The sequence below is a fragment of the Sclerotinia sclerotiorum genome, genomic scaffold (assembly GCF_000146945.2).
Source record: "Sclerotinia sclerotiorum 1980 UF-70 scaffold_7 genomic scaffold, whole genome shotgun sequence".
NCBI lineage: Eukaryota > Fungi > Ascomycota > Leotiomycetes > Helotiales > Sclerotiniaceae > Sclerotinia > Sclerotinia sclerotiorum.
Genome location: NW_001820829.1, coordinates 1,472,052 through 1,487,984, shown reverse-complemented (window position 1 = coordinate 1,487,984; position 15,933 = coordinate 1,472,052). Strand labels below are relative to the sequence as shown.

The 15,933-nt window shown below is 41.0% G+C and overlaps 7 protein-coding genes across 7 annotated transcripts; 4 read left to right on the top strand and 3 right to left on the bottom strand.

Annotated features, from left to right (window-relative positions):
* Positions 1-2,557: 2,557 nt before the first annotated feature.
* SS1G_06156 (predicted protein) lies at positions 2,558-3,044 on the top strand (the record flags this gene model as incomplete). Its single annotated transcript, XM_001593184.1, has 2 exons — positions 2,558-2,624; positions 2,857-3,044. 2 exons carry the CDS (start codon positions 2,558-2,560, stop codon positions 3,042-3,044), a joined length of 255 nt encoding a protein of 84 aa, XP_001593234.1.
* Positions 3,045-4,782: 1,738 nt separating this feature from the next.
* Positions 4,783-4,938, bottom strand: SS1G_06155 (predicted protein; the record flags this gene model as incomplete). The annotated part of the gene is made up of 1 exon (XM_001593183.1): positions 4,783-4,938. One exon carries the CDS (start codon positions 4,936-4,938, stop codon positions 4,783-4,785), a length of 156 nt encoding a protein of 51 aa, XP_001593233.1.
* A 1,010-nt stretch (positions 4,939-5,948) lies between these two features.
* On the top strand, positions 5,949-6,560 carry SS1G_06154 (predicted protein; the record flags this gene model as incomplete). The annotated part of the gene is made up of 1 exon (XM_001593182.1): positions 5,949-6,560. The coding sequence occupies one exon, from the start codon at positions 5,949-5,951 to the stop codon at positions 6,558-6,560; it is 612 nt and encodes a 203-aa protein (XP_001593232.1).
* A 1,571-nt stretch (positions 6,561-8,131) lies between these two features.
* On the bottom strand, positions 8,132-8,575 carry SS1G_06153 (predicted protein; the record flags this gene model as incomplete). Its single annotated transcript, XM_001593181.1, has 1 exon — positions 8,132-8,575. The coding sequence occupies one exon, from the start codon at positions 8,573-8,575 to the stop codon at positions 8,132-8,134; it is 444 nt and encodes a 147-aa protein (XP_001593231.1).
* A 2,024-nt stretch (positions 8,576-10,599) lies between these two features.
* SS1G_06152 (predicted protein) lies at positions 10,600-11,297 on the top strand (the record flags this gene model as incomplete). The annotated part of the gene is made up of 2 exons (XM_001593180.1): positions 10,600-10,639; positions 11,140-11,297. 2 exons carry the CDS (start codon positions 10,600-10,602, stop codon positions 11,295-11,297), a joined length of 198 nt encoding a protein of 65 aa, XP_001593230.1.
* A 531-nt stretch (positions 11,298-11,828) lies between these two features.
* Positions 11,829-13,352, top strand: SS1G_06151 (hypothetical protein; the record flags this gene model as incomplete). The annotated part of the gene is made up of 2 exons (XM_001593179.1): positions 11,829-11,906; positions 12,132-13,352. The coding sequence occupies 2 exons, from the start codon at positions 11,829-11,831 to the stop codon at positions 13,350-13,352; spliced, it is 1,299 nt and encodes a 432-aa protein (XP_001593229.1).
* Positions 13,353-13,746: 394 nt separating this feature from the next.
* On the bottom strand, positions 13,747-14,442 carry SS1G_06150 (hypothetical protein; the record flags this gene model as incomplete). The annotated part of the gene is made up of 2 exons (XM_001593178.1): positions 13,747-14,322; positions 14,377-14,442. The coding sequence occupies 2 exons, from the start codon at positions 14,440-14,442 to the stop codon at positions 13,747-13,749; spliced, it is 642 nt and encodes a 213-aa protein (XP_001593228.1).
* Positions 14,443-15,933: the final 1,491 nt, after the last annotated feature.

Sequence of the window (15,933 nt, the reverse complement as noted above, 5' to 3'; positions counted from 1 at the left end):
AATTTTATTCATTAATTGTAAAGTTATTAATAGTGGAAAATCAAGATTTTTGGTGTAAAAAGTGGCCGGAGTTAGGGGGTGGCCGGAAAGTAGGGTATTAGACTTACATAAATGGGTGGAATGTGTTGAGTGAATTGTGACTAAAAGGGTGTTTATAGACCAGCAATTGTATTTAACTTAGAATCTACAGGTGAAGAGCACCTGTAGATGGGGATAGCTACTCTATATACACACAAATGAATGGCCTAGCCGCAATGGCTAGGCAAAAAGAAGTCATATTTATCCCTCTAATGATCTTACTTTACCGATAACCATTGATACCTAGTACTTGTCCGGATCTGATCCTCAGGTCACCTAAATCGTATACTAATCCCGAGTAATCGTATCATGTGTGGACATGGTTAATGTACCTGAGGTTTCTTATATAATAAGGGTGGGAGGAAAGCAGGGGTTTCCGTCACATGAATGGTAGATTTGATGAGATTGTAAAAGTTAATGTTTGTGATCATTGTGATATGATGGTGTATTAGTGATATATATTGTGTAAGAAAACCGGAAGTGAACTTGGAGATTCACTGGATTGTTTTCCAGAGGTTGGGGTGGATGAATGGGATATTTGGGGAGAAGAATTTATTTTGAATTTTATGTGCTGATGATCTTGGAGGATGGTACATAACACTTGTTTATGTATTACTTCAAGAGAATTTATCTATTGAATATGTTTGCGAGTGAATAGATTGACTATATGTACAAATATCTTTTCGTAATTATACAATAATCGGAAGTTATACATACATAGAGAGGTTTTTATCTCTTGATACAAACCCCATTAACCAGCAAATAGTGAACCTCGACTTAACTTTTATTATCAGATCCATTGACTACTCACTGGAGGGAAGATAGTAGAAAGTGATAATGAAAAGAGGAACATTGTTCTAACAAAACCTATCTCTTCTACCTCACTAATAGCTTCATTCTTCGGTAGCGTATTATGATCAGAAGACAAACAGTATGAAAAGACTCTCAACCATCTATATCTATCACAATGAGAACCGCCAATCCATCAACTTGAATATAGCCAAGTTTGAAATAATAAAAATATTCCAATACCCATAGCAAAGAACAATTAAATAGAACATGAAGAGAAAGTATGAATCCAATAGACTTCTATACACACCACCTAATACTACAATTCACCTACCGTCTTACCATCACTTGAACAACACTTCCCCACGCATCTAGCCAAATTATACCCCGCGCCCACTGTTAACCCCCATCTTTCGATTATTTCCACCCCTTTCCCCTAACTAGCTGAAAAGCACCTCAACTCCACTCTCAATTGGCTTCCTTTCGTGCGGGTGCGCCCTGGAGGGAAACAACAAGTTCAAGCACATGTACATGTACATGCATGCACATGACCTTTGCAGAGCCTAGTAGCCCAATTTCCCGACTGCGCGGAAAAAGATCCTATATCCCATCCGTTCAACTTGGAATTATCTGGGGATATTCCGATACATACTGTCACCATGTTGTACCAACAAATCAAACGCAGGGATCAAACCCAACCCCCAAGTATCCTGCCAACAGAAAGAATCAACAAACTAGAAATCAAATTATATTCTAATAAACATTATTGTTGCAAGCGAGAGAATACGTGTGAGGCTTAATCAGATTACTGAATGAGAGGAGTTTTATAGCGCGGACGCCCTAACTCACATCTAGAAAAAAGATGGCTTTTATTCGCTTTATCTACCGGGCCGTATGCCCATGCTATCTAGTTTCCTTTCGAGATTTTCACGTAAGGCGTATATCTAGTTGTAAATAAACATACTCAAGTGCCTTCGTGGCGAACGCTATCGCTAAAAGCCTCATCATTTTGAGAAGGAATATATGAAAGGAGATTTCGTTGACGGATTGATGGATGATTTGAGATGGATTGATTAAGGGATGAATTGTAAGATCTTACAACGTATATGCTGTGTGCAATAGATATCACATACGAACGGAGTACAAGAAAACGTCGAAATGAAATGAACATGGCGTTATCGCCACCACTTTAAATTTTTAGTTCGTAGGTCCGCGAACCTAACGTCAGATGCGAGATGCGAGATATTATTTAGTACAGCCAAAAAGCATGAAACCAACTCGGACACCAAAGAGACCAGGTTATCCCTATCGAACAAAGTAGCTAATCTTAGCGTATCATCATAGTTTTTCATCTTCTGGTGCGTGCATAGAGTTTCGAATTGTGTATTTCCTCGCTGCACATACGTCCAGAATCCAGACTGCACAAAAGGAGAGTAGCGAGCTGCGGGCGGGTAGGGAGAAATTAAAAGAACCTTAATTCTGCTGTTTACTTTCAAGCATGATGCATGAAATGAAGTCCACAGACATGTACCTAGTTGAGTAATTGAGTAAAGTAACCCCGCGGATGAAAATCTGATATTTTTGAGAAGATGCTTTGTAGAGGGAAGCGAGGAATTGTTTGGTTGGGTCACTGGTGGGTGAGTGTTGGTGAATTCCGGTATTGATGTTTATGCTGTAGTGTGATTGGACAATGGGGTTCCCCGGGGCTAGAGGACCTAGTAAAGCGCGAAAGAGTAATGGTGACATGGGTTTTATGGGTATGTATGTACTGTGTATGAGCCTATAGAGTGACGATTCTAGTTTGCCATCGGTTAATCAATCGAACTTCGATCAATGTTGGTTTGAGGCGTTGGCGGTTAGTTTGTTTTGGGTATGCGTCCGATAAGTACACTACGTGCTTTATCGATTTTCGAAAGATGGGGTATATGTAGTATGAAAGGTAGGATATACATGCATCTAGTATCAGCACTTATATGGTATATCACTTAGGACGAGAGGGAGGAAGAGATATTGAAAGGATTAGCAGATGGGAAATTTTGAGATTGGGGAAATGGGAAGATGGATGGGAAGTGGGATACTTCGTCGTTGTTGTCGTTCATCCCTATACGAACTCACACTTCGTACTTCATACTTCATACCCATCTACTCGGGTCCATATCTTTTTCGATTTAGGATAAGTTTAGTTAGTGGTTTGTTTGGTATGAATATGGATAGTATTTACTCTGGTTAGGTCTATTTCCTGGAAGTCGAGATATTGCAGATATGGGTTTGGGTGAAGAGGAAGAACCCATCTTATTGACCCATTCCCCGTTTTTGCTCTGTACACCAACAGATATTGTATAGCCACCATCATACGATGAGCAACGCGTCAAGACTTAAAATAGAAATTGAAGATAAAGCAATGAGAAGCTCAATTTATTTACACTTAGATATTTGATAAATACAAACAACGAAACTTACCATAACGATCAACTCGACTCTACACAATAAACATACAACTCGTATGAAGATATAGCATACAATTAATCTAAACGAAAAAGACCCTGATATACCCAATGTAACTCTAATACATACATTCATTTCACTCACTCAATTCAATTCTCTGTCTCTATACCATACTTCATCGAGCGTAACACCAAAGCAATAAATATCTCTCTTTACCGGAAGCTTATTTACACAAAATACCCAGCTATGTAACGCTGCGGCGTACAAAATAAGCTCAACAAGCGCATACGATATTTAGTACGAAATGTGCATTGCATATGTATGGGTAACAGACACACATATGGAAAATCCCTTTCCACGAGAAGAGGACCATCTTGTGTTGTTAGTATGTATGTACTTCGTGCTATGTATATATAGCTGCAGAAATAAACGTTTGGTGAAATATTGTACTTGTAATTTTAGTCACAAGATCAACAGATAGATAGATACCTGTCGGTATTTAGATGGGAGATTGAAGATTTTTTATCAGTGGTTTGGTTCTATTGATCATGAATATAAATCGTAAATCCCTGTCTATAGTCCTCCCAGTGTAAACTGCATCGAAAAACCCCCATAGTTAATTCCACCTATACACCTAGATAGTTTAAGAACAACAATCCTAATCACTGCGAAATCCTCTCCATGAAAATCTAAATCTAAATGTAAATCAAAATCAAAATCAGAGTCGAAATCCAATTCTCCAGAAAAAAACTTCTTCGCAAACTTCGCATTCGTACCGAGCATATCTTTGTAACTTTCTACAAAATAACCTCCAAAGCAGAAAATTAATACAGAACTCAGAACCCAGTATCCACGCAACACAAGGATACATCAGGGGCAACAAGCAGCCACTAAATTCTTACAGGGGAATTTCTAGCGTCCGTACTAGTTAGTTAGGAACTAGCTAGCTACTGGATACTAGCTAGAAAGGTACTAGCTGGCTACTAGGTGCAGTAGTTTTCTCAAAAGAGATTAATGGGTATGCGTGAAACTATCTAGTTGGGAGTAGGTTAGTAGTAGGTTAGTGCTAAGATGTAAAGTAAAGTAAAATCTAGGAACAGGAAAGTGATCTGCTATTTGGGATGGTGAGGTTTATGGTAGAGTGAATTGAGTATGTTTAAGGGATGGGACTTCGAAGAGGATGCTTTTGGGTTTGGGGTTGGTTGGTTGGATGATAGAGTTTGTACTCTCTATGGAATATTAGTGAATGAAGGATAAGAATAAAGGAAAAATAGACATTGAGTTATTTATCTACAGAGTACACCAAATAGTAAGACTTATTTTAAAGTTACCGGATAAGTAAATACTCTACCTGCCTAGTAGTAGATAGCACCAAACCAACACCAGCATAAGGTCCAAGTACCCAAGTACCCAAGAACCTCCCTCCCTCGCCCCAGCAACTCAAAAGTACCTAGGTACGCTTAGGTTAGGTCAAACTAGACCCGAATGGCAGAAAAATCTCAAATCTCCAATCTCCAATCTCCAATCTCCAATCTCCAATCTCAAAATAAAGGAATGAAGGAATGACATATCGTACTCCGTACTAATGATACCTAGGATAGGATAGCCAAGATCAAACCAGACCATAGCAGACCAGGGGAGGTTATGTAGAAAGTTACGCTCGTACTCGTGCTTTTACTGCTGGCGAATTAGGGTATTCACTGGTAGAATACGTATTGCGTACGGAGTGCTAATTACTAACTAGGTAGCTAATATTTTATATTTTATATTTTATCCTATCCTATCCTATCTATTGTACGATGAGAAATATCTATCTAGTATCTATCATATCTATCTACCACAATCCATCTGGTGATCAATCCATACCCAGTCCCAGTATCTACTACCTACCTAGGTATCTAAAACAATCCACTCCCCTCCTTTTTATCAACTAGGTCTATACCATACTCGAGTATCATTCATTCACTCACTCATTCATCCACTCACCTATCCAACCACACATCCAAAACCCCATCAATCAATCATTCAATCATTCATTAACCTACCTACCTACCTACCTACGCATTAAAACAAAAATTAAAACAGATTATCCAAACACAAAGCAAAGCAAAGCATCATCCGATCCTTAATCATTTATCTATCTATCTATCTATCTATTTTAGGTTATCATCCACCTTCACTCCACCAACCCCAAGAATTGATTGCTACGGTGAGCTTCTGAGCAACACCCGAGAGGAATCACAAGCCTAAGCCTAAATTTCCACTTCGATCCATTCATTCACTGAACCATACTTTTGCAACCATTTCTTCCAAAGGATTTTAATCAATTAATTAATCTATCTATCTTCGCAAACTTACATTCGAGAATAATTATTTGTCGGCTTCAAGTTAGAGAGAAAAAGCTTCTTTAAAATAACAATTCGGAAATCATTCCACAACAAAAAGTCGTTCGTTCCTACCTCGTTTCAAAAAGAGTACGCAATCACGGATAGAGCTTCTACAAACCTTACTTACCTATCCAAGAAGCTTTTACAAAAACCATAACAGTAATCCCCTTTTCGAGCATCGATATACAAATATCTCGAACCTATAGAACTCTCTCAAATCAAGAGAAAGGACATCAAGTCAATCTCATCATGTCCTCTCCTATTGATGAGAAATCGACTCTTGTCGCCACAAACGTCCTTACCATCAATCGACCTACTCCATCTCGTACACAATCCAATCAATCCGTCCTCAGCACAATTCAAGATGTCGATTCCACCCACTCCTTAAGTCCAAGCCAAACTCGCTATGAGAAGAATAGTCTTTCTCAAGAAACCTCTCCATTGTCCCCATTCTACAATCCCAACCCTACACGATACTCGCTCGAAGCACAGAAATCCTCATCGAAGCAAAATATCACATCCTATGATACCGATGTTGAAGCTTGTCTTACACCACAACAAACAACAAAAAGTGGAGGTCTGTTGATGAAGGCTAAGACGGGCGCGACGCAGGAATGTACGGTATGGCCAGGACAACAACAAATGAAGAGGAAGAAGAAGGCTATGAAAAAAGATAGAATGAGTGCAGGTATCTGCGGTTGCATGGCTGGTTTCGATAAAAAGACGAGAGTTTGGATTAAGGTCTTGATTGCTTTGGTTGTGATTGCGCTTGCTGTCGGTGTTGGAGTTGGAGTCTCTAGAGCTGTTGGTGGAGGAGTTTGGAAAAATTCGCAGAGCACAAATACTGCTATTCCCAGCTAGTTGGAATTAATTGGCGTAGGGGTTGGTGTAGAAGGTATATTCCCATTCCGCTAGATTAATATCATACTTCATACTAATTATACCTAGTCGTGATATCCGTCTATTTTGACCTGCAAGACATCCTCTGCTAATAGATCTTCGACCTACCATACACACATACCTCACAGAACCCAACTCAAAATCTTTTGGGTCATTCGAACATCGATTGAGCACCCAATTTCATGTCACATCGCCTTGTACATACAATACTTTGATGTCAGTCCTTAACCACCTCATCATTTTTTGGCGTTCGCGGAGCAACTATTCTTGTGTCTTCTTATTTCTTTCCTAGCGCAGGGTGAAATAGGCATAAAGCATCAACACTTCTTCAACGTTTCGTTTTTTCTGTTACGAAATATTGCATTTAACGTAGCTAAATGATGATCAAACGTATGTGTTCGTGGTGGAAACATTTTCATCTTTTTTCTTTTTTTTAATCATCGATCGTGTCTAAGGTTTTGAAGAGGCTGGAGGGGAGGACGATGGAAAATTCGCTCGATCTAATTTCTCTTGCTGTGCATAAATGGTAATGATGCGACGAGATGTGGATGGTGGTAGTAGTGATATGGTGATGAGCATGTTCATACATACATACATATCGTACGTGGATAGACGAGGATGAAACCTATATTTGGAGTATTGGAGCGAAATGAATGAACGGATGAGATGAAGCGGGGAAATATGGAAATGCTAATGATATGATCACAAACTCGATGAAACTTTCTTTCTGTGACTCGATGTGAAGATTCGTCCTTGAGAGAAAAGATTCATGAAAGTAAAGTATACCCAGTAGGCTCTTACATAAAATAGCAAAAAAGAGAGGATAAAGAAAATAAGCAAAACAAACAGATTGGGGATGAGGGTGAGGAATCCCAAACCATTTAATGTATATATAATCCGGAGATTCCGGATCTTATCTTGGTAAGCTGCTGTTAAGCTACTAGGTAGGTATCTGCATCCAAGTGGATGGGGATGGAAAATGGAAAATGGAAAACTTGGGGGTTTTCCGATGTGGTGGGATGGATGATTGGATGTTGGATGAGTAATTCTCGTGGTGGATTTTATGTAGGTGTTATGCAGGTGCACCGGCTGCTTGTGGTGAGATTTATGCAGGGTTTGGAGCTTGTGCTGGGTTTTATGTAGGGTTTGTGTAAATTGTGTAAATTGTGCTTTGGTTGTGTTTGTGCAGGTTTTGTGAGGGGGGGGGGTGAAGGTGTGGATGGTTGGGATATGGGCGGAAGATGATTTGTTCATATCATCTTACTACCGAGTAGGTAGGTAAGTATTGTTAGAGAGTACTACATAAAAAAAAGTTATTGAAATAATAATTTGAAAGAGATATAGGTGAAAACTGTTCCGTGATATATTTTGAAGAGTTTTTCAAGCTTATATTTGATACAATAAATAATACGATTAATAAAATCGCAATAACTGTCTCGGAAGTTATCTGGGGTGAACCTCAGAATACTCAATATTCTATTCCTAAAGTTCGAACTCTGGCAGATTTTCTGTATCTACCTCCAGATTCTCGTTTACTTCATATCACCATCCTCATGCTTATACTTAACCCCTTCGACATCCGCATCCATGTTCGCAAACCCCCGACCTCCCCTCAACTCCTCACGGCTATCCCACCACTCCGCCACCAATGAAATTTCCCCATTCCCCCTCAACCCACCTCCACTCCCCCCTAACCCACCCACCACGTCCTCAAAACTCCCTCCCATACATTCCCAATCCACATCAATCCCCAGCTCCCCTCTATTCCGTTTCCAACCCTCCGTATACAAAAACCAAGATTCTATAATCCTCATCTCCATCTCAATTTTCAAACCGATATACCTCTCCTCTATCCCCTCATCAATATAACTACATTCCTTTTCCATAGATATATCACTCCCATACTCTAATGATATAATAAAGACATAGATTTCCTTCCAGGACTTCAATGGGGAAATATACCCCAAATCTTCCATTTCCATCCCCGCCTAATCTATCATATCCTTAATTTCCGCTGAAATCTATTATCACCCTTAGTTCTCTACGATATGCTGATGAAGAGATACTTTTTCTGTGTTTTCTTGCAGAAATAGGGTAAGTGTGCTGTGCTGTGGTATGGTGTGTGGTTTGAGTGTAGCATCAATGAAGGAAGTGACGAAGGTGGCGGAATAGGAGAGACACTTTTCTACGGAGAGAAGAGGGGTTCCTGGGATGAGAAATGTGCTAGTATTGGAGGGACGGGAGGAGGGTGAGGATATTGGACGAGATGTGTATGTTGTGCTGAGAATGAATGAGTCTGTATCAAAATCTTTTTAAGCTTAAAGGTGAATGAAAAGAAGGAAGTACACAAAATCAGCAAAGGAATACCGGTGTATACTTAATATGAAGATGATTTCCCTCCTGAAATTCGCTTCCACTTTAGTTGAAAAGAAAAAAGGGGTTGTCGAGGGACAATTTCAATATATGCTTCCAGTCGCCAACAAATTGGCTATAATAGACTAAAGCGAAACTTTCTCGACCCTACTTTGATCTCCAAATGAAACATATATCTACTTTTTATACATAAATTTTGATGACACTTTAGCCAGTTTCAGCTATCGTTCTTAGACCAGAAAGAGACTTTCGCATATTCATCTGTATAAGCAATCGCATACAAAATCATTAATAGTGGAGCTGATAAACAAGCGTCGGTAGTGAGCCCTAAATTTAAGCGCTGGAAGTTTTGTAGGTCGATTCATCGTAAATTCGATATGCGCTTAGCTGTGTTGAAGCCAATATGACCACGCACCATCCTTTCAATGACAGGTATCCGCGGGCTGGTGAACCCTTGAAACCGGAGAGGTAATAAATTTGTCCCTAGAACTCTGGACGGGTAATAATCTTTGTAGAACTGTTTACTATCCGCTGATTACACACGGGTTTAGAAGCCCCTAATGTAAATTATTAATTTTATGTTCTGCAGAAATGACAGCAGGATAAATCCCCTATTCCTCATAAACCATCTTCCATTCTCCTTGGTGAAAGAATTTTTCTGGCTTAATATTGGCATGTATCACTGACACCGCACTTCTGAAATCGACCGATATCAGCCTTCGCGGTGTGTTACCACTGCCAATCTTCAACATCCGACGGCTCATAACACTTGTCCATGATCTATCAATATACCCGTTATCTAAGTCGTCCGACTAGATATGAAATGTACTTTATAAAAAACGACACCCTAAGAAACTAACTGGTTATATCACCTGAAGCTTCTATCCTGAAATGAATATGTTCAGGGCTCCGTGTTACGAGGTTTGCCGTCTAGATCACGTGGAAGTGCTCTAGGCTCTCGAGGTGGTTTATAACTAGGCGTCAAGCAGGGACTTAAGTAATGACAAATAATGATATGCTATTCGTAACTAATAGTAGAGTATACTAAATGATTGATCTTGAGCACGAAGCTCTATACAAAGGAAATCCATCTTGATTATATAGACCTTCGTGCCTCCTTAAAAATCGATGGCTATAAGCCCGACAATTCGATCACTGCAAAGCCGATCTCGATTTGTCGGTTTCTTGATCATGTGATCAAGAACGTGACCCATGTTACTGTCCGACGTAACACAAATAAAACTTTAGAATTTTTAGAATTTAAATAGATATAATTTTTGAATAAAATCAATCAAAAATAAACTATATAGCTTTATTTAATATTGAAAAAGTTACTTAATTTTTAATTTTATATAGGAAAATAAGATTTTGTAGGATTTTGTCATGACTTCGAATGGTGTGCGGTGAGTAGATTCCAGAATTCTTAGCAAACTCAAAACTTGAATGATATGGCAAAAGAAATAAAGAAAGAATGCATTAAGAGTATGGATTTAATAAGGAGAATGATACTTTGTCAATGGTAGTAGTACTGATGGATATAAATACTGCTCTTACGAAGGTGAGAAATTTGTAGAGACCCAAGGGATTTCTTTTGATTTCAAAGCAGTATTGATGATTTCGGAACAAAATGACATTGCGGAGCCCGGCTCTTACCCACTTACTTTACCGTCAGTTGAGGCTGAAGGCCACTCAGCCGCCATGTAACGGTTAGGAAGACACAAACCGAAAACTGGAGAGGCCTTATAAGCTTCTTGAAATAGCGATGAGGATGTGTGTAAAATTTCGGCTATTGGTTTGATATTAGATAGAGCAAAAATGTATGATGTATAAACGGTTTTCTAAACATGGAATGCGGAATTTAGTAGGTACATTCGGAGGCTTCAAATTTCTCTCCTCGTCTCGAACAGATTTGAACAGCAGGTTATAGATAGTACTGGCAGAATAGCGCTTACCTAGACGGACATTCAAGATCGACGATATAATACTGAAGTTCACAGGTTATTTCTGGTACACCTAGTAGCTTAAGTGGTCTGATTAACAGATCAATCTTTGAACCCTAAAGTAATTGTTCTAGGCTTTTCGTCGCCTAAAGCTTAGGCCAATGCTGGAGTTCGGTCTGCGGAAATAAAGCAGTGGTGGAATTTAGAATGGACTACTGGGTACCTAGGTAGGGCTATATGTAGTGGATGGGCTGCATTCAATGCCGAGATTGTGCAGTATTCTTCGCTTGGCTGCGTTGCGAAGTCGGGATGGAGGCAGCCACACAGCCACACAGCCACTGGACAACTTCGTATATATCGTATCCGTGTAATCATGACATTATAATCCTCATTGCATCGTGACAGAAACTTTACCCAAAACCTTAAGTTTCCTCAGAATAAATATACATAGTAGGTAATACTGGGTACTTATCTGTCATTCCCATTGGACACCAGGAGTCCCAAGAATATTACCCGAGTCCCAATTAATTCATCTATATATCTCGGGATTTCCAGATGAAGGTCGACCCATGTCTATGTTTATTCAGCCTCGTAACCTAATTGTACCTAGGTAGAATTTGTAAGATACCAAGCCAGCCAGTTGGACATCACCATTCACCTCGGTTGCACGAGTAGGTTGACAAGGTTTTGCTGTGGCTCGTGCCAGCCTCATTCATTACCCATTTCTAGATTCCTACCAAATTCTCTCTCGATTCCCCTGACCCTTCCTCGTCTTTTACCTCCCAATTCGAACCTGGAATAGTTACTCATATTTCGGTATTGGGAAAGAGCTTGGCTTTTCCATTTGAGAGTAAGATTTCTCTTCGGGTTCTTGCATTTTGTGTTTTTATCACAATCCTTATAACGTCTGCGAATAATGGATGTTATCCGTCCTCGCAGACCACATCACAAGAGTAGAACCGGATGTCTTCAATGCAAGGCAAGAAAGGTCAAGGTACGTGATTCTTGTTGCTTCATCTGAACGAATGAGTTCCATACTGCAAAACTCCAAATCTATGATCACCGCACCAATGGAACATCCTTGTTACTGGCATGAAAATGCCCTTTTGGCCGATCTAATGCCCTCAGTGTACTTGTCGACGTTACATCAGCTCTATTTACCACATGTTTTACCTTCCGCTTCCAAAATGTGGTTCTGAGCTGACGATATATCCAAAAGTGTGATGAGAAAAAGCCATCATGCCAAAAATGCGAAAATTATGGTTCAACATGTTCCTATCTGCATACACACCCAATGAAGAGTCTTCATAGTCAAGAGACTCAATGCAGTACAGTGATGCGGCGAAACTCAAAGTCAAAATCACCATCGGCGGAAACTTTATCTGTAAAGCTTGAGTTGAGTCCTAGGCCGGTGGTCTCTCCCACTGCATCTCCTGGTCCATCAATCCATTCATTTTCCATACTTGATATGGAACTTCTCCATTATTACACCCTGTACGGTGTTTCAGATCTCGCCGACTTTGCTAGTGGACAAGAAGTCTTTCGAACTACTGTCGTAGAACTAGCTTTCCAGTTTCCCTTTCTAATGCATGAGGTACTTGCTATTGCCGCCTTACAATTGTCATATGCGCGTCCCCCTAAAGCTGCTTACTATCACGAAGCATCAACTACCCACCTCACCACCGCCATTCAACTATTTCAACCTGCCATTTCTAGCCTCACCATCGAAAACTCTCAAGCATGCTTCGCTTTCACCATCATGTTGTTCACCTTCGCTTGGACATCACAAGACTTGAATCTTCCCAACCATATCTTCTTCGGCCCGGATGGTGCCGAAAATGAAAGCACATTTCCCCACTCTCAATGGGTGAGACTCTATAGAGGTTATCAAGTGGTAATCGCAAAAGCATGGAAAGATTTACAACAAAGCCCATTCAATGTCTTTTTCGAGCCCTGGACCCATTTCCACAAAGATTATATCCCGCCACTCGACCCAGCCGACGATATCCACCTCTCCTCACTATCAGGCGCATGGTCCAGCAGCTCTCCATGCGATCTCCCCCTCGAACAACGACAAGGATTAGATCGCGCACTGGACATGTTGAAACGAGTTTTTGGCCTCGTGAGAGCCCCCAATGCCCCCTCACCTATTTCCGTGGCCATGAGTTGGTTTTCTTCCATCCCCGAAGAGGTGGAAGCGATGATGGGTAGGAAAGTTAAAGAAGCTTTGTTACTCGTTGCCTACTATTGTGTGTTTATAAATCGCATAACTAATTTGTCGTGGATGGCTGGAAAGGGGAAGAATCTGTTGAAAACTACTTTGGATGTTTTGGGTCCTGGGTGGGAGACATGGACGGCTTGGCCTATTGAGGTGGTTTTGGGGAGAGAGTGGAGAGGTGGAAAGACAATGAGTGTGGATTTTATTAGTGGTGCATCATGAGGAGTTTGGGGATTGTGTGCATGCATTTGAGGAATGGCGTTGGGTATACCAGTGGAGGGGATTGCATTTGTTGGCATTCACAGGCTGCATTTTTTTTTGGACATATTCAGGGCCATATGCATGTATGTGGTTAGCAAGTCTTGATTTACTACTTTTCTCTTTATATCAAATAATACCCCGATGATCGCCTTGGTACCCGTGGTGCACCCCTCAAACACTATCCAAAACGCCTTTGTAACCGTATAAAAATGGGAATGCCTATGCTACTGATAAGCCTGGCCATAATCATTATGAAATACAGAGGTTGCGAAAGCAATCCATCATGTTTCTCACTCCCCAAACCGCAAATCACACTTCACAGACTCTCCTCCGCCAACCAAATATCCACTATCCCTCATGTAGCAGCCTCCTTAACCTCACCCACTTTCTGCGGCGGCTCATCAATAAAACTCGGCACTTCATCCACCATAAAACTAGGCGTCCCCTCGGCCATCCCACTCAACCCCTCCAACTCAGCCTCCTCCCCCAACGCCTCCAACTCCGCATCCAACTCGGCCTCATCCACCTCCTCAGGTAAATCATAACTCCGACTAATACTCTCCTGAATCTCATTCCCGACCTCCATCAAATCCGCCATCTCATCCTGCATCCTCTCAATCTGATCGATATCAATCTTGCCATACTGTTTCTTCAGGGCTTTATTTGTCGTTTTGAGCGTCGACACCGTCGTCATGACATTTTGGAGATTATCCTGCATCAGGGCTGCGGATTCCATGTTGTAGGATTGCTGCTGGAGTTGGTCGCGTTGGCCTTCGTACATTTTGCGACGTTGGAGGACTTTGAGCGCTTTTTGCTTGATGGCGGTTTTTCCGGGGCCGTCGCGCATCTTGGAGAGTTTGGTTTGGTAGGAGGTTAGTTCGGCGTTTAGGGAGGCGAGTTTGACGTCGATTGTGGAGATGCGTTCGTCAACCTGCGGATGAGTGTGAGGTTAGTAGATCTTAGGGATTGAGGAGGCCGAACGTACATTGGATATGGCGGAACTGAGGGTGGGTTTTGGGGTCGAGGACTTTGCGCCGAATAATCTGTTCATCTTGACGGTATGATGAGAGGATGCTCAAGTTTGTTTGCAGTGTGCGATAATATTGGGCAGAAAGTTCTTGCAATTGTGGTTTATGGTGAAGTAGGCTTGAAGGTCTAGGCTGTGGCAGTATGATTAAAAGATACTAGGTAGGTAGGCATCATTGGTCATTGCCTCGGAATCCCACCCGGGGTCAGTCTCGGTTATCCAGTATTTTTATAGATTGATCACGTGGTATTTACTGCACATGGATGAATTCCATCATCTTCTAGGTATGCATGATACGCTGTCACTTGTTATTTTGAGTGAGTACTGTAATGTTTGCTAGATGGGAAATATATGTTTAGAATACCTAGGTATATATGCATTTACAAATCATTTATAAATATTCACCAGATATGAATGATTATCAGACACCTGCTCACCGTAAATTATACACGTACGGAGTACAGTGTACAGAGTACAGATGAGGGGTGAATGAACGGTTGGCTCTCCTATCTTACGTCTGAAGGGGAACGGACCACCAGGTGACATAGCGGCAGTTTCTTGATAGTAATTTTCAAGGTAGGAAAAGTACAGAGTAGGTAATCAAATCAATCAAAGCCATCAGCTGTACCCACAGCCTTGAACCACCAGTGAACCACCAGTGAACCACCCTATCTATCAAGAACCAATACCCAGAATCAGAGCAGGGACTGAGAAAAAGACAAGATCACAGAGAGACCCCAACCAACTTTGAACCCCACCATCCACCCTTCGAACTCCTCAAGGGACGAACCAAGATTTTCCAATTTTGATCAACAAATTCCTATTTGTACTTCTGTACTTCTATGCCACTACCACCCACTGCCTTTCTTGTTTCTTACTTTGAGATACCCTTTTTATTTAAATCGTATGTTGCTTGACGCTATCCCCAGAGCTCTTTAATCATCTGCTGGGAAAATCAGAGGTAGCAGCAACACAGTCTTTTTGATCATTACTTTCCAATACCTACACAAATCCTTCCAAAACAACAACATTGGACAGACCTTTCGGTCTCCTGCTTAGTGGATGCTGAGAAACTTTGGTAGTCCTTCAAGAATATCGATACACCCTCCTACTGTACAAGAAATCAGAATTGGAATATAGGAAATATTGTGTAAGTTGTACTTCACCATCCATTCCATTATTTACAAACTACATGTCTTGCGGGAGCGCAGGGCTGAGAAGTCGCGCGCCCAAATTAAGGCACCATTCACCGACTACGAGCCACACAGTCCTCTCCTCTACCCCAATTTTTGATGGTACATGATTATCCACTTCTAAAACATTATCACTGACCTCACATCTTTATTTATAGTCATCTTCACCATCATTGAATCTTAACGAATCACGATCCGAATCCACAGATAAAGGGAGCCTACCTGCAGGCGCGAACCATTTCCATTATCACTTTTTCCTGTGGGGAGAAATACATCATATCTGCGGCTCTTACAGCGATCGATTCGCATGTTCAATCCCGAG